The sequence below is a fragment of the Rutidosis leptorrhynchoides genome, chromosome 1 (assembly GCF_046630445.1).
Source record: "Rutidosis leptorrhynchoides isolate AG116_Rl617_1_P2 chromosome 1, CSIRO_AGI_Rlap_v1, whole genome shotgun sequence".
NCBI classification, from domain to species: Eukaryota; Viridiplantae; Streptophyta; class Magnoliopsida; order Asterales; family Asteraceae; genus Rutidosis; species Rutidosis leptorrhynchoides.
The window spans coordinates 542,509,048-542,536,111 of NC_092333.1; the positions used below are offsets into that span (position 1 = coordinate 542,509,048).

Below are 27,064 nucleotides of genomic sequence, written 5' to 3' on the forward strand. Positions count from 1 at the left end.
ATTTCAAATAGATCTTATACCCGGAGCTGCACCAATAGCTCGTGCGCCATATAGACTCGCACCCAGCAAAATGAAAGAGTTACAAAGCCAATTACAAGAACTTTTGGAGCGTGGTTTCATTTGACCAAGCACATCACTGTGGAAAGCTCCTGTTTTGTTGTTCAAAAAGAAAGATGATACATTCAGGTTGTGTATCGACTACCGAGAGTTGAACAAACTTACCATCAAGAACCGTTATCCACTACCGATAATCGACGACTTATTTGATCAGCTGCAAGGTTCGTCAGTTTAATCGAAGATTGATTTACGTTCTGGATATCATCAAATGAGGGTGAAGGAGGATGATATTCCAAAGACTGCTTTTAGAACGCGTTACGGTCATTATGAGTTTATGGTTATGCCGTTTGAATTGACTAACGCACCAGCAGTGTTCATGGACCTCGTGAACCGAGTGTGTGGACCATATCTTGACAAGTTTGTCATTATTTTAATTGATGACATACTTATTTACTCAAAGAATGATCAAGAGCACGAAGAACATTTGAGAAAAGTCCTAGAATTGCTGAGGAAGAAAAAATTGTACGCTAAATTTTCAAAGTGTGCATTTTGGTTGAAAGAAGTTCAATTCCTCGGTCATATAGTGAGCAAAGAAGGTATTCAAGTTGATCCGGCAAAGATTGAAACCGTTGAGAAGTGGGAAACATCGAAAACTCCGACGCAAATACGCCAATTTTTGGGATTGGTTGGTTACTACAGAAGATTCATCCAAGATTTTTTCAAAATAGTAAAACCCTTGACGGCATTAACGCATAAAGGGAAGAAATTTGAATGGAAGGATGAGCAAGAAAGAGCATTTCAATTGTTAAAGAAAAAGTTAACTACGACACCTATATTGTCATTGCCTGAAGGGAATGATGATTTTGTGATATATTGTCATTGTGATTTCGTACTAACCTTACTACTCAAATAAAGGAAGCGCAACAGGGAGTTTTAAAAGAGGGAAATTTGAAGAATGAAATACCCAAGGGATCGAAGAAACATCTTAATGTTTGGGAACACAGAACTCGGTATAGGGCTGAAAGAATTTGGGTACCAAAGTTTGGAGATGTGAGAGAAATGGTACTTAGGGAAGCACATAAAACTAGATACTCAATACATCCCGGAGCAGAAAAGATGTACAAAGATCTCAAGAAACATTTTTGGTGGCCGGGTATGAAAGCCAATATTGCTAAGTACGTAGGAGAATGTTTGACGTGTTCTAAGGTAAAAGCTGAACATTAGAAACCATCAAGTCTACTTCAACAACCTGAAATCCCGGAATGGAAATGGAAAAACATTACCATGGATTTCATTACTAAATTGCCAAGGACTGCAAGTGGTTATGATACTATTTGGGTAATAGTCGATCGTCTCTCCAAATCAGCGCACTTTCTACCAATGCAAGAAGATGATAAAATGGAAAATTTAGCACGACTATACTTGAAGGAAGTCGTCTCCAGACACGGAATACCAATCTCTATTATCTCTGATAGGGATGGTAGATTTGTTTCAAGGTTTTGGCAAACGTTACAACAAGCATTAGGAACTCGTCTAGATATGAGTACTGCCTATCATCCACAAACCGATGGGCAGAGTGAAAGGATGATATAGACTCTTGAAGACATGCTACGAGCATGTGTTATTGATTTTGGAAACAGTTGGGATCGACATCTACCGTTATCAGAATTTTCCTACAACAACAGTTACCACTCGAGTATTGAGATGACACCGTTTGAGGCACTTTATGGTAGAAAGTGCAGGTCTCCGATTTATTGTAGTAAAGTAGGAGATAGACAAATTACGGATCCAGAAATTATCCAAGAAACTACCGAGAAAATCATTAAAATTCAACAACGGTTGAAAACCGCCCAAAGTCGACAAAAGAGCTACGCGGACAGTAAAAGAAAAGATATAGAATTTGAAATTGGTGACATGGTCATGCTTAAGGTATCACCTTGGAAAGGTGTTGTTCGATTTGGTAAATGGGGGAAACTGAATCCAAGGTACATTGGGCCATTCAAGATTATAGATCGTGTCGGACCAGTAGCTTACCGACTTGAATTACCTCAACAACTCGCCCGCGTACATGATACTTTTCACGTATCGAATATGAAGAAATGCTTAGCCAAAGAAGATCTCACTATTCCTTTAGACGAAATCCAAATCAATGAAAAACTTCAATTCATTGAAGAACCCGTCGAAATAATGGATCGAGAGGTTAAAGGACTTAAGCAAAACAAAATACCAATCGTTAAGGTTCGATGGAATGCTAATAGGGGACCCGAGTTCACCTGGGAGCGTGAAGATAAGATGAAGAAGAAATACCCACACTTATTTCCAGAAGATACGACAACACGTCCAACTGCTTAAATAAATTTTGGGACGAAATTTATTTAACGGGTAGGTACTGTAGTGACTCGAACTTTTCCATGATTATATATTATATGAGATTAATATTTACATGAATAAATATTTCCAACATATTGAGCAATCAAACTTGTTAAGACTTGATTAATTGAAATGAGTTTATGTACACAATTGACCACCTCGTTTGCCTGATGATTCACGAACGTCATAACTTGTGATAATTATATAATCATTTTATTTTTTTATAATCTAAGTTTATATATATATATATATATATATATATATATATATAAGAAGAAATACAAATAAATCAAAGATGTACAAGTAAAACAGTATTTGCTACAGTAAAACAGTATTTGCTTTGCTACAGTAAAATACTATTTGCTACATTAAAATACTATTTGCTATATTAAAATACTATTTGTTACAGTAAAATACTATTTGCTACATTAAAAACTATTTTGCTACAGTAACACTATTTACTACAGTAAACACTATTTACTCGTATTCGATCCGTATTCGTACTCGTACAATATCCAGCCTCTAGACGTATATACTATTGGTATATACACTCAATGATCAGCTCCTTAGCAGCCTTAATGAGTCATCAAACATGTGGGAACCATCATTTGGCAACTAGCATGAATGATTACACTAAAAATCAAACTAATGGAGCCTATATCTGGACTCAATATTCACGTTTTCTTTCGCCCACCATAAACACATTTTCATTCCAACTTTTCTGCATCAAACACATCTCTCTCAAATTCTCTCTTGATGTTCTAAGTGTTCTTCATCATCTTCATTAGAATCTACATCAATCTAGCTCATAAATCCATACATAAACTAACTTACAAAACAACAACTCATGAACACATCAAGAACACTTTCAAGTTTGCTAGCTTACTTCCAATCTAGCAAATCCATTTCAAGTGATCATCCAATCTCAAGAAATCTTTGTTATTTACAGTAGGTTATCTTTCTAATTTAAGGTAATACTCATATTCAAACTTTGATTCAATTTTCTATAACTATAACAATCTTAATTCGAGTAGTAAACTCACTTAAACTTGTTTTCGTGTCATGATTCTACTTCAAGAACTTTCAAGCCATCCAAGATCCTTTGAAGCTCTAGATCATTTCTTGTCATTTCTAGTAGGTTTACCTACTATACTTGAGGTAGTAATGAAGTTCATAACATCATTCGATTCATATATATATATATAACTATCTTATTCGAAGATTTAAACTTGTAAACACTAGAACATAGTTTAGTTAATTCTAAACTTGTTCGCAAACAAAGTAAATCCTTCTAACTTAAATTTTAAAATCAACTAAACACATGTTCTATATCTATATGATATGCTAACTTAATGATTTAAAACCTGAAAACACGAAGAACACCGTAAAACCGAACATACGCCGTTGTAGTAAAACCGGGGGCTGTTTTGGGTTAGATAATTAAAAACTATGATAAGCTTTGATTTAAAAGTTGTTCTTCTGAGAAAATTATATTTCATATGAACATGAAACTATATTCAAAAATCATGGTTAAACTCAAAGTGGAAGTATGTTATTCAAAATGGTCATCAAGATGTCGTTCTTTCGACGGAAATGACTATCTCTTTCAAAAACAACTTGTAACTTATATTTCTGACTATAAATCTATACTTTTTTTGTTTAGATTATTAATATTTGGTTCAATATGAAACCATAGAAATTTTATTCACTCAAAACGGATTTAAAACGAAGAAGTTAGGGTAAAACAAAATTGGATACTTTTGCTTGTTTTAGCTACGTGAAACTTTGTAACAAATCTATACTAACCATAACTTAACTAACATATATTGTATTATACATGTATTCTAACATATATTATGTAATTTTGATAGACCATAGACACGTATACAATGTTTTGACATATCATATCGACGACATCTATATATATTATTTGGAATAACCATAGACACTCTATATGCGGTAATGATCGAGTTAGCTATACAGGGTTGAGGTTGATTCCAAAATAATATATATACTTTGAGTTGTGATCGAGTCTAAGACTTGTATACACTGGGTCGTGGATTGATTTGAGATAATATATATTGATTTATTTATGTACTACTAACTGTGGACAATTAATTATGGACTACTAACGTTGGACTGTCAACTTAACAAACTTAAATCGTTAAAACGTAATAAAAAATGGTATGAATATATTTCGATCATACTTTGATATATATGTATATATTTGTTATAGGTTCGTGAATCGACCCGTGGCCAAGTCTTATTTTTCGACGAAGTGAAAATACGTGAAAGTGAGTTATAGTCCCATTTTTAAAATCTAATATTTTTGGGATGAGAATACATGCAATTTTATAAATATTTTACAAAATAGACACAAGTACGTGAAACTACATTCTATGATTGAATTATTAAACCGAATATGCCCCTTTTTAGTCTGGTAATCTAAGAATTAGGGAACAGACACCCTAATTGACGTGAATCCTAAAGATAGATCTATTGGTTCCAACAAGCCCCATCCAAAGTACCGGATGCTTTAGTACATCGAATTTATCATGTCCGAAGGGAGTCCCGGAATGATGGGGATATTCTATATGCATCTTGTTAAGGTCGGTTACCAGGTGTTCACCATATGAATAATTTTTATCTCTATGCAGTTTGCGAAATGCCTGACATGAGATGGATGTTTATGAAAAGTGAAATCTTGTGGTCTATTATTACAAATTGATATACATATAGGCTAAACCTATAACTCACCAACATTTTTGTTGACGTTTTAAGCATGTTTATTCTCAGGTGATTATTAAGAGCTTCCGCTGTTGCATGCTAAATTAAGGACAAGATTTGGAGTCAGCATGCTTGTATGATAATGTTTAAAGAAAAACTGCATTCAAAAAATAAATTGTTGTAATATATTATCGTAACCCATTATGTAATGGTCGTATGTAAACGTTGTACTTTAGATTACCATTATTGGGTAATCTACGTTATGTCTTTTAAACCTTTATTGATAAAGTAAATGTTATGGTTTGTTTTAAAAATCGAATGCAGTCTTTGTAAAACATCTCATATAGAGGTCAAAACCTCTCAACGAAACCAATTAATATGAAACGTTTATAATCGATATGAACGGGACATTTCAATTTCGATGACCCGAACATGAAAGTTCATCTAATCATCAATCCTAACACACTAGTACACCCTAAAGACTCCAAAAGTGGTCACAAAGTCGGACCATACCTGAATCAATTCATTTTTATATTTTGATTTCAATAAAACACCATTTTAATCATATCTTAAGCTCCGGGAATAGAAATAACATGAATCCGGAGTCTAAAATTAATGTCTTGCTGAGAGGAACACATCTAGACACTTTAATTTAACTTTTATATATCAGTTATGTTTACAGAAAAGATTAAACAAACCGCTGTTCCAAAACAATCAAACCGAAAACATATATAATCGAGCATTTTTACGCATACTATCAACAATACAATAACATATAATCATCATACTATCATTATAACATGAAAATACAGTAAAATATATGAAAAATCAAAAAGCTAGGGTTAGGGTTTATACCCTAATCGAGAATTGAGTGATATGAACGTGTAGAGGAGAACGAGAGGAACACATTTATGCAATCAGTTGGATGATCCAAGCAAGTTTTGATGATCAAATGGTGGTGATGAAAAACAGCAGCCAAAGGAGAGGGAGGAGAAAGGTTTGAGAGAAAATTAAAGTTTAGGTTTAGAAATGTAAGTGATAAAATGAAACATGAAAGCAAAATGGAAAATCAAAAGGGGTATACCCCCCTCCCCATTAGTTCGGCCAATTATTGGGGTATGGGGTTGTCCACATGGCCCACTTTGATGTTTTGGTAAAATCATTGTGGCCCGAACGCTCGAACGAATCCCGAAACGCGAAAACACGACTACGCGATTAAATATTCGGAAAGATATTAAATACGCGACGAAATATATATATAAAAACTATATATAAATATATGACATTAAAATATCATATTTAAAATAATTTGGATTTAAAAATCCCAAAAGCTTGACCGTTGGTTTGAAAACCGAAAAGATTCGCCGGATAGAAATCCACGATTCGTATAAACGTACGATTTAAAATATGAATACAAATATTCACATAACACATAATAATTAATTCATTATTACTAAAATAATAATATAGGTCATAGAAATGACGTGGTACGAATAACAATTAACAGACGTTAAATAATAAACGGTTAAAGATAACGGAAAAAGTAGGGTCGTGACATAGACGAAGCCCACAAGTTAAGGTATTCGATTCATCCAGGAGCTGGTAAGATGTACCACGACCTCAAGGAGAAATATTGGTGGCCAAACCTTAAGAAGGATGTTGCTGTTTACGTTGGAAAGTGTTTAACTTATTCCAAGATCAAAGCCGAACATCAGAGGCCATCCGGGTTACTTCAGCAACCCGAAATCCCATAATGGAAGTGGAAAGGAATAACGATGGACTTCATCACGAAGCTACCGAAGACGGTAGGAGGATAAGATACCATCTAGGTTATTACTGACCGTGTTACCAAATCTGCTCACTTCCTAGCCATGAAGGAAACCGATACGATGGACAAACTCGCGCAACTATACATAAAGGAAATTGTATCTCGTCGCGGTGTACCCTTATCGATTATTTTAGACCGAGATGCCCGTTTTGCTTCTAGATTTTGGCGTTCTTTGCAAGAAGCTTTGGGAACACGTTTGGACATGAGTACCGCGTATCACTCGCAAACTGACGGATAAAGCGAACGCACGATTCAAACCCTGAAGGACATGTTACGTGCTTGTGTAATTGATTTTGGAAAAGCTTAGGAAAAGCATTTGCCTCTAGCAGAATTCTCTTACAACAATAGTTACCATTCGAGCATTAAGGCCACACCTTTCGAAGCTTTGTATGGCCGCAAGTGACGTTCTCCTATTTGTTGGGCCGAAGTAGGTGAAAAGCAAATCACCGGACCCGAACTCGTCCATGAAACAATCAAGAAGATTGTTCAAATTCAAGCGAGGCTCAAGACTGCCCGTGATCGTCAAAACGTAAAGATCGTGAATTCCAAGTAGGTGATCGCGTAATGTTGAAAGTCGCACCATGGAAAGGTGTAATCCATTTCGGAAAGCGTGAGAAGCTAAATCCGCGATATATTGGTCCTTTCGAAATCTTGGAGCGCATTGGACCCGTTGCTTACCGTTTGGATCTTCCGACTCAGTTCATCCCACTTTCCACGTGTCAAATATAAAGAAATGTCTTTCTGAACCAGAACTTGTCATACCTCTTGAGGAGCTTACGATTGATGACAAACTCCACTTCGTGGAAGAACCTGTTGAAATTATAGACCGTGAGGTCAAAACCTTGAAACGCAACAAGATTTCAATTGTCTGAGTCCGTTGGAATGCTAAACGAGGACCCGAGTTTACTTGGGAGCGAGAGGATCATATGAAGCAGAAATATCCTCACCTCTTCACAACTCTACCGTCTACCTTAACTTAAAATTTTGGGATGAAATTTTCTTTAACAGGTGGCTAATGTAACGACCCGACTTTTTCGACTTATATTTGTGCTTATTACTTTCGCGAAACTGCGTATTTGTGCGTACTGTGTTACATTATATTCTGGGATCTTATTTCATGTTGATTACTTTCATTTATATTTTAGAACGTGTTATTAAGTACTTAGTTACTTAACTCGATCCTCGAATGCTTTTATTACCGTTAGTGTCACTTGACGTATAGAACGAGCTATGTATTTTGGTACATGTTTAACTTTTGTCATAATTGGAATATTATGACTACGTAATACTAATTGTTATTTTCTAATGACAATTACTTGGTTTTATGGTTGCTTAATTACACTTAGTAATTTACTTATGCTCACTAGTTAGTCGTATTGGACTTTCTACCTTATTGGACTTAAGCCCACCCTACTCTAGCTAATGGACTCTTAAGTTAGCCCAAATTAAATGGATTAATGACCCATTAAGATGTAGGACAAAAACCATTAAGATGAGCTAACATACTAGCATTTTTGTTAACCATTACTACAAATGTTGCATGAGATCCTAACAATAAGCACCACTTTTAGACCACCACTAAGCAAAAAGTTGTCCCCTTGTCCCCCCCCAAAACCCACGGCCTACACCACCCACCACCATTATAAATACCAAGCTTATTTCACCCATTTCACACTTGATCTCATTCACATTTTACACACACTTGCTCTCTAATTTTCTCTCTAGTCTTTTTCACACTAAAAATTGTAAGTTTTAAATTTCTTCTTCTTCTTCTTCTTCTTCTTCTTCTTCTTCTTCTCATAATCACGACATCATCATCATAGAAAGATCAAGCTTTTTAGCTTTTTGATCTTGTTATATCTTGTAGATTCAAACTTTGATTTGAATCCTTCAAGAACATGAAAGATTCAAGCTTTCTAGCTTTGAATCTTCATTACTTTGATGGATCTAAGATTTATAGCTTAAGATCACTTTGTTTTTGCTAAAAGATCAAAACTTGTGTTTATTATCTTCATGAAACTTGAAGATCTAGCTTCTTGCTTTAAAGATCTTCAAGAACGTAAAAGATTCAAGATTTCTAGCTTTAAAATCTCAAAATTATTTGTTAAAGGATCCAAGCTCTCTAGCTTAGGGTTCCATTACTTTGATTGATCAAATTTATGTCTTGCTTGTTTGATTGAATCAAAGTTTGTAGCTTTAATCTTGAATAGAAGTTGTATTTGTGTTAAGACTAAGAACATGATGTAACCTTGGTTCATCATCCATCTAAAACTCTTAAGTGAGTTGTATTACTTCTTAGTCTTGACATTGTGTATTGATGGTTGAAACTTGGTCAAAGTGATGCTAAAACATCAAAGAGTTGTACACTTGAAGCATACACGCATCAAGGATGAGAACCGTGATGAGCATCAAGCACCAAGAAACCCACCGGAGCACTTGTTTACTGGTTTTGGGGTCTGATCATACACCTTGGACTTTTGGAAAATTTATTTTCAGATAGTTCGTTTCGAGTAGATGACTTTTCGTTTAAGATTTTCCTAAATCTGATATACGGTTTAGGATTTATAGCCTTCCAAAAATCACTACGCCTTTGTAACGACGTGCTGAAAATTCTGACCTACTCGCGCTTGAACCGTCGCCACGGTCAAACGACATCGAGTTAGGATCTGAAAATTGGACAGCGGTAAGAGGACTCATATACGGAGCCTTGGACACTGACCACGCGTCTTTTCAGTCTGTATAGAGGTCGTAACATCTGTACGAAGTCAGCCTTTTGTTTCGATCTCTATTCTTGTTGAAAACTTACTTTATCTTTTACGAATGATGATGATACTTAAGACTTAATTTATTTACTTTAAAACCTTTTGGGACAATATACTGACTTAGTAACCTTTGACTTAGGTTGAGGACTTTTCGGACCGACTTATTACTTGCATACTTTTCATATCGACTTTTACCGCATTTATCACTGTGAGTTATAGCTCCCTTTCTACTTTACTATTTTTGGGACTGAGAATACATGCGTTTTTTTATGTTTTACTTACTTGACTCGAGTACTTAAACTTTATATATGTGTGGGTTATATAACGGCATAAACTTTCCCCTTAGCACGGTAACATTTAACTATTGGTTTTTGAACTGGTAGACGCGAATCTTAGATATGGATCCATAGGGTTTGACATCCCCACTCGGGCTAGTCGCGCTAGCATTTAACGGGTGTTTAATACTTCGACAACATACGCACTCGCCAAGTGTACTTTTAGGGGTAATATATTATTTTTACGTTAAGTTAGTTACCGGGTGCCCATGGATAAGCATATACTTTTCATACTGTTTTGAAAACGAAATCTCGTAGTCTACATTACATTGTTGTTTATAAAACTATAGCTCACCAACATTCGTGTTGACTTTTTAGCATGTTTTATTCTCAGGTAACTAAGACGCTTATTGCTTCCGCTGTAATAGACTGCTGTATTAGACTTCCGCTGCATTGTTTAGAGATGTCTCAATCATGGAACTTTTATCTTGTATTCACAACTTATGTTATTTTTGAATAATGGCTTTGTAATGACCTTTGAGTCACGTACTTATGTTTATGCTTTCTATTCGTAGAAGAACGTTATCTTTTTTAAAACTTTTAACGTTATCTTTTCATGAATGCAAAACTGATTTTTTTTAAACAGCATATAGTGTTTGACCTTGTAATGATCTTGTTGTTGATGATCCGTACACGATGATTTTGTACGGGCGTCACAAATGTAGTTAGCAAAATCCTTATTATTATTATTATTATTATTATTATTATTATTATTATTATTATTATTATTATTATTATTATTATTATTATTATTATTATTATTATTATTATTACTATTATTATTATTATTATTATTATTATTATTATTATTATTATTATTATTATTATTATTATTATATTTTCTTATAAATTGATCGTTACATATGACTTCATTAATCATTCATTTTATTCTTCACATGGGAACGATGAAGTTCTTATGGTGTCACCAAAGAAATATCAAACACGAGTCATTCATAGTGGTTTGAAGCCAAATTTTTTAAGCTCGGAAATCTATAATCTATAAAGGTTATTAATATAAATCAATATTAATAATAAGGATTATTATTAATTAATATGAATTAATGTAATTTTACTTCTATAGTTTCTATTAAAATCCTATAATGATGATGTTATTATTTGGCTAATTCCTTTGTTAAGAAAAATTAAAAAAAAAAGGAAAAAATTTAAGTCATTTAGGTGATGTCATTAATCTAATTAATGACTATCTAAATTAAATCTACTTATTTATTTATTTCATGTTTTTTAGGAAACAAATTCACACTCATTAATTATTAATTATTATTATTCAAATTAAAATATGGATTCTCTTTACGAGATTAATTACGTTATATATGTAAGAGAAATACACGTCTCAATAAAAGGTTCTATGTAGGCTTTTATGACAAGAAAAATAATAATTGTGATGAAAATTGGAAGATGATGGTGAGAGAATATATGTGTAGTTCATCCATTCCGACCATGTTAAGTACATCAATGTGTCTGTAAAAACAACGAGAAGTTTCTTAGTCGGAATCCGTCGGATCATTAAACTAAATGACTTTAGCGTTTAAATTCACTTAATACCTAAAATATATCATTAAAATAATCTGTTTCTAACAAATTTTATTTTGTCAAATGTTTTCTTCATTATGCCACTTGTTGGATTCTGATAGGTCAAAATCCAAATATGAAATTGAATGAAAATGGTTATTCTGCGGTGAATGGATACGTATATCGGTGGTTGTAAGTAGGATAGTAAATGACTGTTGAATCAACTTCGAAGAATGTACAGTGTAACTTATTAAAGTGAAATCTAAATATTCCTCGGGTATTACCTACCCGTTAAAATATTTTCACCATTAACAGTTTGTACAAAAGAATTTTTAATTACAATCTTTATGAAAACATATATACATATATATTTTCTTCAAAGGTAATCATGGATTTAATGAATTAATATGATATTAATCTCATTTGCTTTTCGGTTTGAGCTAGAATAAATAATCTCTAAGACTTTAGAGATTACATAATTGCCATGAAGAACGAAGATAATTGATGTAGAACGATACGTAGAATGATGATTAAGTTTGAGGTATGGCTTGTGATGTTGAGACGTGTGATGTTGAAACTTGGGTTGTTGGTGGTACTGGTGTTGATGTTGGTGGTACTGTTGGTGCCGTTGATGTTGCTGAAGCTGGTAAATTTTGCACCATATTCTCCAATTGATTACTTGAGCGCGAAGTTCATTGACTTCTTCTATTATTTCGGGATGATTGGCGGTTGGAACAAGCGGGTGAATAAGGTTTAGAATTTTAGATAGAATATAATCGTGGCGAGATACTCTGGAAATGAGTGTGAAAATGGTGTTTCGAATGGGTTCGCCGGTAAGTGCTTCAGGTTCTTTTCCAAGAGGTGATTTCGGTTGGTGGAAGGAATCTCTTTCTTCTTGTCTCCATTGATTAAATCGACTACGAACTCATCCCCAATTTCTCCAGATTTGGTGATGACTGATTGGTTGATCCATTCCGGACACACTGCTTTCGGAGCTCGAGTAGAAATCCATATCGGAATAGTTGTCGAAGTCCAAGGAACTTGAACTAGTGGTGAGTTCCATTTCGTACGATTGAATAAAGGATTTTTAGATATAAAATGATTCCCGGCTATCAGATGGTATTCTAATTATATAGAATATCCCTATATATAGAACAAAAGGTTTCGTAGATTACGGAGGAATTTGAGGAATATGTCACGCAAAGTTTACAGTAACATATACGCTAAGATATGAATTAGCAGATACGCTAAGATATGAATCTTTGTCTATACACTATTCATGCAATCAATGCAGTAAGATGTGTCTAGACTAAGAATGATAAGCAGGTAATTTCCTAAGGATGATAAGTAGGTAATTTTCGACACGAAATGATAAGCAAAACTTTTGACATGCAGACACGGTCGAAGTCCAGACTCACTAATGCATCCAAGCAACTATCAGTTAGACACACTAACGCAAGACCTGGTTCGCTAAGACCACCGCTCTGATATCACATGTCACAACCCATCCTAATCCATAAGGACGAATACAATAACATATGATTACATTGCGAGGTATTTGACCTCTATATGATACATTTTACAAAAATCGCATTCGTTTTTAAAAAGACTAACTTTCATTACATCAAAAGTTGACGACATGCATACCATTTCATATTATATCCAACTATAATTGACTTAATAATAATCTTGATGAACTCAACGACTCGAATGCAACGTCTTTTGAAATATGTCATGAATGACTCCAAGTAATATCTCTAAAATGAGCAAATGCACAGTGGAAGATTTCTTTCATACGTGAGAATAATCATGCTTAAAAGTGTCAACCAAAAGGTTGGTGAGTTCATTAGTTTATCGTAATCAATCATTTTCATAATTTTAATAGACCACAAGATTTCATATTTTCAATAATCATACACTCGTAAGTGTTTAAAATTCATTCATATGGATTGAACACCTGGTAACTGACATTAACAAAATGCATCTAGAATATCCCCAAACATATAAACATCGAAGTACTAAAGCAGTTCAAATTCTCTGACTGGGGCTTGTCAAGGCCCATAGATCTATCTTTAGGATTCGCATCAATTGGTGGCAATTATAATAAACACCAATTCTTAGGCTACCAAGTTCAACAAGGGCGATATCTGGTATAAGAATTCAACCATATAATGTAGTTTCGATTACTTGTGTCTATTTTGTCAAACATTTATAAAAGTGCATATATTCTCAGTCCCAAAAATATATACTGCAAAAGCATTTAAAAAGGGAGTAATGAAACTCACAATACTGTATTTTGTAGTAAAAATATATATGACGACATTGAACAACTGAACAATGCAGGGTTGGCGTCGGATTCACGAACCTATATCATTTGTATATATATTAAAATATATAATCGTAATTGAACAAGTTTATATATTATATCTTAAATTATATATTATACTTATTTAATTTGTGTATATATTCAAAATGTTTAATATTTTTGTTGTTATATTGATATATATTTGATTAGTATTTTAATAAAAATACCTAACATGTTATGTATGAATATTTATATAAACTTTGTTAATTTGACTAAAAAAACATACTTACAATCTTAATAATATCTTTAAACCTTTATTTTCATAAATGTAGTTATTTTTAGTAATATTGATATAGATAATGCTGATAATAATAATAATGATAGTTTTAATGAAAACAAAATAATAATTTTTGGTAAAAATAATCATAGTAATAATAATAATAGCTATATTAATAATGATAATATCAGTAATTTTTAATATAATGAATACTTTAATAATAATAATGATGATAAAAATAATAATTTTGATGTTAATACTTAATGCCTATTAATAATAATAGTTATAACAATCTTTTTACAAATGGTAATCTTAATAGTAATACTTTGTTAATAATAATAATACATCTAAAATGATACTGATACTAATATTAATGATAATATTAATGGTTACAATACTTATGATAATATTAGAAATCTTATTAATAATGATTATATTAATAATCATTTTACTAAATAATAATACTTATATTGATAATAATATTAGTAATAACAATAAAAATAGTAATAATCATAATTGTAACGAAGGTTATGATAATAATAATAATAATAAATGGTAACTAATACTAATATTAGTAGTAATAATAGTAATAACTAATTTTCATAATACTTAATGATAATAATACTAATAATAATAATAATTCTAATACTTCATAATAATAATAATAATAATAATAATAATAATAATAATATAATAATAATAATAATAATAATAATAATAATAATAATAATAATAATAATAATAATAATAATAATAATAATAATAATAATAACAATAATACAATAACAATAATAATTGTAATATCAATATTAATAATACTAATAATTATAATGATTTTAAAAAAAAAGGAAGACTACCTTAGAAGCTTTTTATAAAAAGAATGCCCCGAACCGGGCTCGAACCCGTGACCTCCCGCTAACCCAACACCCCTCCTAACCATCTGATCCATTACATAAAAAGAATCTGTTTTCTTTTTAAATTCGCAGAAGTGGATTGATAATTGATATCAATGATTGAAGAATCGAATTGTTGGGTGCAGAGGACAAGAGGATGATCGAATGAAATTTGTAGGGTTGATGTGTCTGGTCACAGATATAACAGAGTTCACTAGATAGAAACAAATAAATAAAAAAATCTGATATTGATATCACTAGATATGTATCACGCGTATTATATTATATATCACAGTAATAAATATCAGTGTTTATTTATCTGTATTTATATATTTGTATTTATGTTGATATATTATAATTAATCTTAATAATTAATAAATATATTAATAATATTAATACTTTAAAAAATATAGTAATAATAATAAAAATAACAATAATCTAATAGTAATAAAAATAATAATATTATTAAGGGTAATAATAATAATGATAATAATAATAAATGATATTTTTAATTACTGATAATATTTAAATCATAAATAGATTATAATTTTAATCATACTTATATTTTTAGCTTTTGTTTTGATAAACATACCTTACAATTATTAGAATTTTGATTATAATAGTAATAATAATAACAATAATAGGATTAATAATACTAATATTGATATTAATATTAATAAAAATATTGAAAGTAACTATAACAATCTATATTTAATTATAATTGTAACCAGTAATCAAACTTAATATTACATATTATTAATTATGCCATATATATAATAACATATATATAACCCTTAATATTTATATATTACAATATACATATATCATTAAACATGTAAAGAAATCACATATATTTACATATAGATTTATTTTAATCATAACTTTATTATTCTATATATTATTTTACATATTCAATTCAAATGATCAAATTATTTTCTATCATTTCAATTTATTATATATACTTATGTTATATATATATATATATATATATATATATATATATATATATATATATATATATATATATATATATATATACATATTTATTTACACACAATTGTTCGTGAATCGTCGGAAGTGGTCAAAGTCAAATGATTTCATAAAACAGTTCAAAAATTTTGAAATTCAATTTAATAGACCTTGCTTATCATGTCGAAACCATATAAAGATTAATTTTAAATTTGGTCGAAAATTTCCAGGTCGTCACAATCGATCTCCAATAATTAAATACCCAGTTTCAATTCATCCCAAACTACTTTAGATCTGTACGAAATCGATCGAAGTTCGTTAAACTCACCGGAATACATTTTTTACAGCCATTTAAAGTACGAAGGTGGAGGTAGCGGCGTGCGATGGTTGCAGACATCTGACAATGATGGTTGCAGTCATTTAATTGATTAGAAGGAGAGTATATGTGGAAGCAATCGTTGTTGCAGACATACGACGACTTGTAAGCAATTTAATAATAAGCTTAATATTGAAAATGGGGTTTTAATTTTGAAGCAGGAAAATAGCTATGGAGTTTTTTTTAACAATATATGTATTTCTTACTAGAGGCATAGATATAGTAGAGGGTGACAAGGAAAACAAGTACAATAAGAGTCCTCCCATCAGCCGACCGCCAACCTAGGCGTCGATGGCAGCGCGCCGCCCATGGGGTCCGCCCAGCTTCCCGCCCAGGCGATTGTCTCCCATATTGTGTTATTTGGTCAGTATTGAGGACGAAAAAGGGCTTTTCACACGTTAGAAAAAAGAAAAAATTAAAAATTTTCCAACGACTATTTTTGTCTTTTTGTTTTCTTTTGTTTTCTTTTTCACTCTATATATACACATTCATTTTTCACTTTTAATTCATACATTCATCAATATTTTTCATATTCAATATCAAATTATCATCTCAAATTATCAATCTTTTTCCAAAATAAAATGAATCCAAATAACACAAATTCCGCTCTCGATCTAAATGTAGTATTAACGATCATGAATACCACTCATAATAGATCACTCGAAGCACTTGATCAATTGGATGAGTTAAACGATAATGAATAAGTTGAAGCGAGCACCTAGAAGATATTTATATAGAGATCGTGAAGGCTGCACAAAAGCTTTATGGAATGATTATTTTTCCGACACTTGTAAGTTTCCAGAAGATTATTTTCGTAGACGTTATCAAATGCGCAAATATTTGTTTCTCCGTATATGTCAAGGTATAATGAATTTTTCTCAAACTCCGATTCTCGAGTATTTTACTTATTTTCGTCAAAGACGTGATGCTACCGGAGTACTTGGGTGAACAAACCTTATATGTTTGTTTAAACAAATTTTGCAAATGTGTTTTTCACTTGTACGCAACCGAATATTTGAGAAAACCAATTACACAAGATGTGCAATGTTTAACCACTAAACATGCTCAAATACATGGATTTCCGGGGATGTTAGGAAGCATCGATTGTATGCATTGGAGATGGAGAAATTGCCCGACATGCTGGAAGGGTCATTATACACGAGGTGACCATGGTTACCTGTCAATTATGCTTGAAGCGGTAGCGTCGTATAATGGATAGTTTTGTCACGCTTATTTTGGTACTGCGAGATCAAATAATGATATCAATGTACTTAATCAATCTGATTTGTTTAGCGTCTTATTAGCCGGCGAAACTCCACCGTGTACGTTTACGGTTAACGGGTGTACGTTTAATAAGAGTTATTATTTGGCGGATGGAATTTACCCGTAATGGTCCACACTAGTTAAGTCGTTCAGAAATCCGATCGATCCAAAACAAGCAAAATTCACAAGGTATCAAGAATCGGCAAGAAAAGATATTGAACGAGCATTTGAAATAATACAAGGTCGAGGGACCATTGTTCAACATTCGACAAGACCATATTATATCCGCAAAATTAGAAGGATTATGTTAACATGTGTGATATTAAATAACATGATAACCGAGGACAACGGCCGTGCATTTTGTGGACTTGAAGAGAATTATCGTCCGATTCGACGTGCACGAGGAACATTCCAAGAAAGGGTTGAAGCGCATATGCGGGTGGACGCGGAAATAAGAGATGTGAGCATTTATCGACTACTACGAAATATGCTTGTCGAACATGTATTTAGTCTTCCACCTAATTATCGAATTCGATATGATCCGACAATAAATCCAAACAATCAAGACGAGGCAGGATTTTCACACGTTAACGATGACGAAGAAGAAAACGAATAAATTTTGTATTTTGGTGTAATTTTATTTTTAACTCTATGTTTTAATTTTAATTATTGTAATGTTTTTAATTTTTAATAAAAGTTTAGTTTTATTTAAATAAGTATTTAATTTTCAGAAATAATTAAAAAATGGAAGAAATGAGTGTCATTGTTGGGAGTGTTTAGTCCTAAGAAGGAAGTGTTGATGTGGCACCCAGGACTAAGAAGGAAGAAACTACTCCATTGGGAGCACTCTAACAATATAAGGGTATTTTGGAAAGTTAACAATATTAATGGTGGATGGATAAAAAATGGGAGTGGATATATCACTTCCCAATCTAATATATAGGGATGGCATCAGGTTGGGTTTGACCGGGGTTTTGGTAATTTCAGACCCGAACCCGATTTAAAAAATCTGTCTCAAACGCGAACCCGTCAGGTCTCCATTTAGTTACTAATTAGCAGGTAAACGGGTTCCTCCACGGGTATCCGGGTTCTCATTTACTTACGAACTATCAAGTAAATGGGTTTTTCCACGGGTGTTCAAGTCTTTTTTCGGATATGCTGGCCGGGTAATTAGGTATGGACCGGGTATATGTGATCGGGTCTTATTTTGGGTATACGGGCGGGGTAATCGGGTTTGTGTCTAAAACCATCCCGAACCCGGACCTGTGAAAAAATTAAAAACCATCGCCATACCCGACCCTAGACCCGTTTACCTGGCCCGAACCCGGCCCGAAAATATCGGGTTTCGAATTTCCTCATCGGGTACGGGTTTTTTTTGAAATCCCTACTACTAATATACAGTAGTATTTTTTTATACCAATAATTGATGTGTATTCTAATTCTAATTCTAAATAATTAAAATTAAAATAATATTTTAATATATATAGTGAAACTATGTATTACCTCAAACGATTTTCTTTCTGTATTCAAATTATGTGAGTTGAGAAACGTGATCAATTTGATTCGTTTAACTATTCATTATTAATAATTTATATATACAATTATCGGAACATTCCAATTGAATAATTAGAAGTTAGGGTGTGTTTGAATGAAAGTAGCTGGAGTTGGAGCTGGAGCTTTTTTTTAAAGCTAGTAGCTGGAGCTTATTATTTTTAAAAGTGTTTGGTAAACAAGCTGGAGCTTATTTTTCAATTCATAAGCTCTACTTTTTTTCATAAGCTACTAGAAGTAGCTTATTTTTTAAGAGCTTATGATTTTCATAAGCTCTACTTTTTATGTCTACAAAACAAAGCTTATGACTTAGAGCTTATTAAAATCATAAGCTCAAGCTCCTATAAGCTCCAAGAAGCTTGGGTGCCAAACACACCCTTAACCGAATTTTAAATATGGTCCTTTTTATATTTGTTCTGATGTCAATTTTTATATTGTTATTGTAATTTAATAAATTAATGCTTTAATATATATAGTGAAAATCATGTATCGTTGTGATGGATTTTCTGTAGTAACGGACGGATAATTCCCCATCTAGTAGAGTACTATATTTACCTTCTTCTTTTTTTTTTTTTTTTTTTTTTTTTTTTTTTTTTTTGAACAACAATTGGGATCACCCGAGGGGAACTAAACCACCCGTTGCGATCATCTCCCGTTTTGACTATGTCGATGCAGCGATAATAACCCCGCCCCCATCGCTACTCGGGAGGAAACCTTGAAACCGATCCAAGGGCACGGCTAAGTAAAACCCCCTCCCCTTTATCTCTCCAAACGATATGGGAAAAGTGCCACGGTTGAATACTTCATGGCATGGATAAAATTATCTTTTTAATATGTAGTCAACGGGAGTCGAACTCCTGACATCCCCTGAAATAGTCAGGCCACCAACCGCAGTTGTGACACAAAAAGATTCGTTTGAAGTGAGTAAAAGATTAGTTTGGGTTAAAGAAATTGGAGCCCACATATACTAACTTAAAGTTGACCCATATTAAATACGGGCTCAAGTTGATGCAACTTGCAAGGTCCTTGGCGCGGTGGCGCCCCGTGCCCATAATTTGACGGTCTTGAAGACCAACTCTATTATTTACCCAAATTTAATTTATTTAATATATATATAATTTAACAATACACCGAAAAATTAGACAATTTTAGGATATAATCCTCTCATCACTCAGACACCCCTTAAAAAGAAACTCCTCGCATCAATCGCAAAAAGCGTAACCGGAATACTTTAGTTTAACTGTTTAGCCCGTACAAAGTGAAGCTAAACTAGAGGTACAACCTTGGAGAAAACTCCCCCTCTCCGGGTACTTACGAGCTAACCAATTTGAACTTGTGGGCTCAAATAAGCAATAAGCCCATAATCTTAAACTCATACTCAATCCGTTAAACTCAACCTATCAAGTTTTAACTGTTAACAAGTCCATAAAACGTACACGTATAAGTTGTAGATTATAAACTTGTTAAAGTGGCTTTTGTTTCAAATTCTCCCATGTCATGCAAGGTGATCTTGTACACGTATTATACCCATCGAATGAACCCAGAAATTGTGTTTATTCATTAGATATTTATAAATTATCTTTACAAAGAAATGAAATAATCGATCATAAAAAAAACCCAACCGCCAAAAAAGCAGTCATCAAAACTGGGTACAACAACATATATATAATACATGTTAAAAGTTGTCAACTAGAATAAAAAAACGAACCAATAACTCATGTTAGTAGGTCCAATTTAATAAACGAGTCAAACCTACATTTGTAAGTTGTAACTCGATTAATTTAGCTAGCAGCAGCCACGGGAGTCCTAGGGCTAGGAAGGCCCATGTACGAAAGCCTTGGTGATAACCGGATTTTCGGGCTTGGTCTTGGTGATGGGATCGGCCCGTAATTTGCAAAGTTTGTAGGCACGACACGAGGTGATAAGTTGACTTGTTCTAGGGCTCGAGATTGTAGCTCGGATGGATAATCACGAACGCAACCAATACGTGGCCCAAATCCAGATGACCACTTGCATGACAAACGACTAGCCAAATTATATTGTATTGGGCTTGCCTTTACATTTTCGAGCTCACCACGGGCAGAAACGGGCCTGGCAATATCCTTGTTTGATATACTTGTACGGTCAGCACGGGTAGGTGTACGAAGAACATCGACAAGTCTTGGATGTGGTATAACAAGTGGTTTTGGTTTTTCGGTTTCAGGCACCTTAAATGAGAATCCGACGCTAACATCATCTTCATCAATAGAACATCTCTGCATTAAGAATTGTGATCAGAATAATTTTACCAATAAACAAACAAGTAAATAAATAGGATTTTTCTAACAAGAGCAATTTGTTGCCGTTAACATGCATTATGGTATTGTACTATATATCGCTTTTAAAATAACATTTATTTAATTATAAAATAATTTATGCACGTTAATAAGAGTCCTAAAGGTTGTCGTTATATATGTCTACTTAAATCAAAGAAGGATCATATAAGAAATGAATTATACCTTAACATTTGTGAGATCAACATGGTTTTCCTCCAAGAAGCAAATGAATTCCCTGAAGTTCTCTTCGGTTGGGAGGTAATGACCGCTATATGGCCATATGGCTTCAAGTACTCCAGCGTGGGCCACTAATCGGCCTGCGGCCGTGGTGGCCCCACCGGCCAGGAAACTAGAATGCTGAAAAAGGCCTTTCTTTTTCTGGCCGACGTACAAGTTCCTCGACGTGCTTAAAACAAAGATCCATTTAGAACCTTCAGTTGTCTCCAAAAGCAACCCACTTTGCCTAAAAACGAGTTTTCCATCTTCTACAATAACTTCATAGGTTTCCCTTTCATTGGGTCCTAGATATTTGATGCATTGGCGTTGTAATTGTGGTCTCGGGCACTTTTCGATGTTTATTTCTTTGCCATCTCCGACGTCCAACCTTTAGTATTCAAGAAATCAAAAACATTGTTAAATATTGATTGGAAAAAGAAAAACTTTTTTACTGTTGATAAAAAAAATCTTGATTAAAAATTCTTACCAGTAGAAGAAAGGTTGGCTGCTTTCGCTTTCGAACCAAAGATCATAGTACATGTGCAAGTTGTGGCCATAACGATGTCGTGGGTCTATCTGCAAGTTGAGAAAAAGGACCATGAGCAAATTAATTAAAGATAAACGCGCCCAAACATTAAAAAAGTTACTTGCTAGGGTACTTACAGCTTCGAGCCAATGTTGCAAGGCTAATTTTTGAGCCTTTTCGTCCTTTGACAACCCTTTTCCAACCTTAGCTGCCCTGGTTCGGGCCCTAGCCCACTTTGAAACTGCAGTTTCATGTTTCTCTACATTGAAAAATGATACCGAACTTCGGTCTAATGCAGCAAAGTCTAAAGCTTTCCACCTGCAAAACATCATATAATATCTTAGTAAAAAAATTAACAAAACTCCAAAATAGTCAAGTTCAAATCTTTGTTTTAAACAAATAAAATAAGATAGATTTCGAGAAAGAACTAACCATAGTTCCTCAACAACAACAGCACAATCGGCTAAATTTCTTCGTGTTCTATAACTCTTGTATATTTTCTGAACTGTAGTAGCTGCAGCATTGAGTTCACTAACAGGCCTAGGTGAAAAGAACACAACGGGCTCAGGGAGAAGATTTGTCGAACCCAAATGGCCCGTTTCAAGATTCGGGTTTTCGGGCTCAGGCTTCTTGATCTCCTGCACTAAGTTCTTGAATGAAAGAGTGGTTTCAAGCATTATCTTTAATGGTTCACAGGTATTCAAACTAATTGAATTCCTTCTTTTACTAGTATCACTTGAAACTTGCAAATCAGCAGAACTTTTCAAGATTATTTCGGATTCTGATTCGGCCTTTTTGAAACTATCGGATCTTAATCGGTTTTCGAGGTTATCAAGATCATATGGTAGATCTAAGAAGCCATGTCTCAAGATTAATTTCCAGGTTGATGATAATAGTGATAAGGATAAACCCATAACAGTTAAAAATCTCCTGCAAAATAATGAACAAATTTTCCTTTAAATTAGAAAATTAAATGATTGAATCAGAAACTATTACTCTATTATTTTGGATTAATGTCAAGAACAGAAACAAGTTAATTGGATTTTGTCATATCACAAATGACAGACTACTTTTATGGAGTATTATTATTACTGTATTATTTTTTTGTCTAAGCATGCAATAATTTTAGATAACTATCAATAATCAATAATTAAACATAAATTAAGCATTGATTCGCTGAAAAAGGACAACTAATTTTCAACTTAGCGTAAGAAGTTAAGGACAAACAAACATAAACTAACACTAAAAACATACATCTACTTTAATAAAAATACAAACTTTTCAACTAATTATGATACCCAATGGAAAAAGATGAACACCCATTAATTTAGTAACCAAATATGAATTAAACCCATAAATAACCTCAACTACTCACCTTTAATCAAGATTCCTGCTATTTTGTAAACACTTGATGTATATTTGATAAACTTGGTATGATGATGAAGTTGATGATGTTTGTGTTGTTTTCCTGCTTGTAGAAGTGATGATGATTATGACAAATCAACTCACCTATATATACAAGAACCTTTGTGGAAAATAGTTTAAGTTTATTACACGGCTTTGAATTCTTTTTACTTGTGTAAAACGTTGACTAATAAAAGATTTAATTCTTAATTTTTGAGTTATGGAAATCAAATTTCAAACCCTAGGAGCACGTTTTTGATGATTCAAAGCTTGAGAATTTGGAATGCACTTTAGTGTTGTGGAAAGTTTACATGTGTGTTGTTAGATTTTGAAGATTATATGTTTATATGGGAGTCGACAGATATGATGGTCAAAGAAAGGAAGTTTGGATATGGGGTTCTATGAAAGATCATAATAACACTATTATTAGCTATGTGGGGCATATATGTGTTTAACATTTTATATGTATTAGATTTATTTACTTTATTTATTTATAGTGGACATAGTTCTTCTATTAATCTATTATCATTATCTTTCTTCTTTTTTTTTTTTAAAAAAAGCAAGTAAAATTTTATTCAATAACACGAAGAGTACAATACATGGGTGAACTAGAATCACCCCGCGAAAAAATTACAACGAGATAAAAGTTGCAAAGTTAGCATGCCCAATACAAGTGCTTATATATTATAATATGCGTTTGGATTATTCAACCAAACGAACCAATCTAATTTCCTACCTTTCAAACATTGCGATATTCATTTGAAGGATATGGTTTGAATCTCATTCAAAGCAATCGGCCGGTTCTAAGCTTTTCCTCAAAAAACTAAGTTGTTTCGATTACTCCAAATGAGATAAACGCAAACTCATTCTACCGCTTGCCAAATCTTTTTACCAAGAGTAGATAGATTTCTCGGAGCATTACCACGTAGAATTTCACTAAGGCTAAGATTCGTATAAGTCCAGGACCCTCACCATCCAAACACAAGAGTCCATACCTCCATAGAATGTTTGCAAAAGATGAAAGTATGATCAAGAGTTTCCAATCCGTCATCTCATAAGGGGCATCTAACGGAGTGTAAATCGATACCCCTTTTGTCAAGTTCGATTTTCACCTGACTTATTTTTTTAATTACCCGCCACAAAGATTTCTAACTTTTTAGGGATCAAGTTGTTTCACATAGTCTCGCTTTGACCCGGACCGATTTCCGATATCTTCTCGTCGATCAATCCCGATAACTTATTGACTGTGAACCCGTTCCTTCTGTCTAAGCTCCATTCCCAGTCGTCCTTTTGATCTTCAATTAAACTAACAACATCCAGTTGATTTTTTAAAGCCTCGAATTCACCTAAAGTTCGCCCGGTTGGATCACCAATCCAGTTCCAGACGAACTGATTTTCTAGAAACTGAATTCGCATACTGATCAGGGCTTCTTTATCAGTTTCTAGACGGTACAAACGAGGGTATCTTTCGCGTAATTTGTTGTTGCCGATCCAAACGTCATTCCAGAATTTTGTTGATGAGCCGTCTCTAATAGTTCTTGTAAACGAATTCACGAAGGTTACTCATGTTTCATCGATATCTTTTCATGCCAAAACAATGTTATACTAAGTACCTAAAGATGAGGAATGAGGTGAGTCACCCCCCATCAATAGGCCACCACTCGAGCCATGAATACTTCGAATAATTTTAACCCAAAGTGCATTGGTTTCGGTTTTGAACCTTCACCACCACTTCTCAAGTAAAGCAAGGTTTTTACTTTTAAGTGAGCCAATATTTAACCCCCCATTCCCGAAAGTTGTGATAACATTTCCCACTTTACCCAATTATTTTTTGAACCCGAATCCCCCTCCCCCCGCCCCAAAAAAGAACGTTTCACTCTCTCAAGGAATTTTAGTACACTTGGCGGGGCACGGAACAACGAGAAGTAGTGCAACGAAAGATAAGTGAGAATCGATTTAATTAGAAGCAACCGTTCTTCAAAAGAAATCGTCCGCATTTTCCAACTTGCAAGTTTGCTTTTGAATTTATCATTGACCACATTCTAATCTTTTACTTTTTTCATTCTCGATCCAATAGATAACCCAAGGTAAGTAAATGGGAATTGACCTACTTGACATCCGATTATGCTTGCAACCGAATATACTTCTTCCAAACTTACACCAACACCATACATGTAACTTTTTTGAAAATTGACTTTTAACCCGGAAGCTAACTCGAAGCACTTAAGTAAATTTTGTAGATTGAAAATATTTGAACGACTCCATTCTCCCAAAGAAATGGTATCATCTGCGTATTGCAAGTGTGAAGCACTACCTTTATCATTCCCGACTTCTATACCATTAAAGAGACCTCTTTCAATAGCCGCTTTCGTGATGATGTTTAATCCTTCGGTTTCTAGAATAAAAAGAAAGGGTGATAATGGTTCACCTTGACGCCCACCTCGTTCTAAGGAGAATTCTTGGTAGGGGATCCATTAACAAGCACGGATATAGGAGCCGAAATAATGCAATAAAAACTCCACTTTCGCCACTTATCAGCGAGCCCGATACATTTCATTACCTCCATAAGAAATTCTCAATTAAGACAATCAAAAGCCTTTTCGAAATCTACTTTAAAAAAAACTCCTTTTTGACGATTTGATCTTAGATAATTAATGCATTCGTTGACAATTAGTGCGCCATCCAAAATAAATCGACCCTTAAGGAACGCCCTTTGCTCCGAACCAACAAGAGAAGGCAAAATTTTCCTAAGTCGGTTTGAGAGCAATTTGGCGCTTATTTTGTAGTAACTCCCGATGAAGCTATTAGGCCGGAAATCAAAAAAGGTTATTGGATCATTTTTCTTTGGAACAAGTGTAACAAACGAAGAATTTCACCCTCTCGAGAATTCTGAAAATTCCCAAAACCAAGTGATTGCGTTAACTAGATCAACTTTGATGATTTCTCAATATTTCTTGAAAAAACGTAAGTTAAACCCATCCGGACCCGGAGCTTTTGTACTCCCACAATCAAGTATAACATCGTGTATTTCTTTCTTGGTGAAAACATACTCAAGGGCTTTGGCATCTTCTAAGGAAATTGAGGGGTAATTAAGGTCTTCAATACTTGGTCTATCAACATCAATTTCCTCAAAAATACGTTTAAAATTCTCGAAAGTCTCATCTTTGATATCATTAAGAGAGACGTTCCAAATACCATCAATCTCAAGTCCACCAATGTTGTTTGTATTATTCCTCCTACGAATGACCGAGTGATAATATTTTATTATTTCGTCTCCCTCAAGAATCCATCTATTTAATTCGACATATTTAATTCGACATCATTTAACACACGAGATTCGGCTTGAACTTCCAATTTATA

At 33.4% G+C, this 27,064-nt stretch overlaps 1 protein-coding gene across 2 annotated transcripts; it reads right to left on the bottom strand.

Annotated features, from left to right (window-relative positions):
• Positions 1-20,780: 20,780 nt before the first annotated feature.
• LOC139878499 (IQ domain-containing protein IQM1-like) lies at positions 20,781-24,008 on the bottom strand. 2 transcript variants are annotated; one of them, XM_071865370.1, is made up of 6 exons: positions 23,676-24,006; positions 22,733-23,230; positions 22,438-22,618; positions 22,262-22,350; positions 21,742-22,162; positions 20,781-21,498 (listed from the first exon to the last, which is right to left on the bottom strand). In XM_071865370.1, exons 2-6 carry the CDS (start codon positions 23,212-23,214, stop codon positions 21,025-21,027), a joined length of 1,647 nt encoding a protein of 548 aa, XP_071721471.1. In that variant the 5' UTR covers positions 23,215-23,230; positions 23,676-24,006; the 3' UTR covers positions 20,781-21,024. The 2 variants fall into 2 exon arrangements, with proteins under 2 accessions (XP_071721471.1, XP_071721470.1); XM_071865369.1 differs by having other exon boundaries at positions 22,262-22,618; positions 23,676-24,008.
• Positions 24,009-27,064: the final 3,056 nt, after the last annotated feature.

Coding starts and splice junctions, on each gene's coding strand:
- LOC139878499 (XM_071865369.1), bottom strand. CDS start 23,214: ATGGGTTTATCCTTATCACTATTATCATCAACCTGGAAATTAATCTTG. Junction 22,619..22,732: donor GTTGTTGTTGAGGAACTATG/GTTAGTTCTTTC, acceptor GATGTTTTGCAG/GTGGAAAGCTTTAGACTTTG. Junction 21,499..21,741: donor TTGATCTCACAAATGTTAAG/GTATAATTCATT, acceptor TTCTTAATGCAG/AGATGTTCTATTGATGAAGA.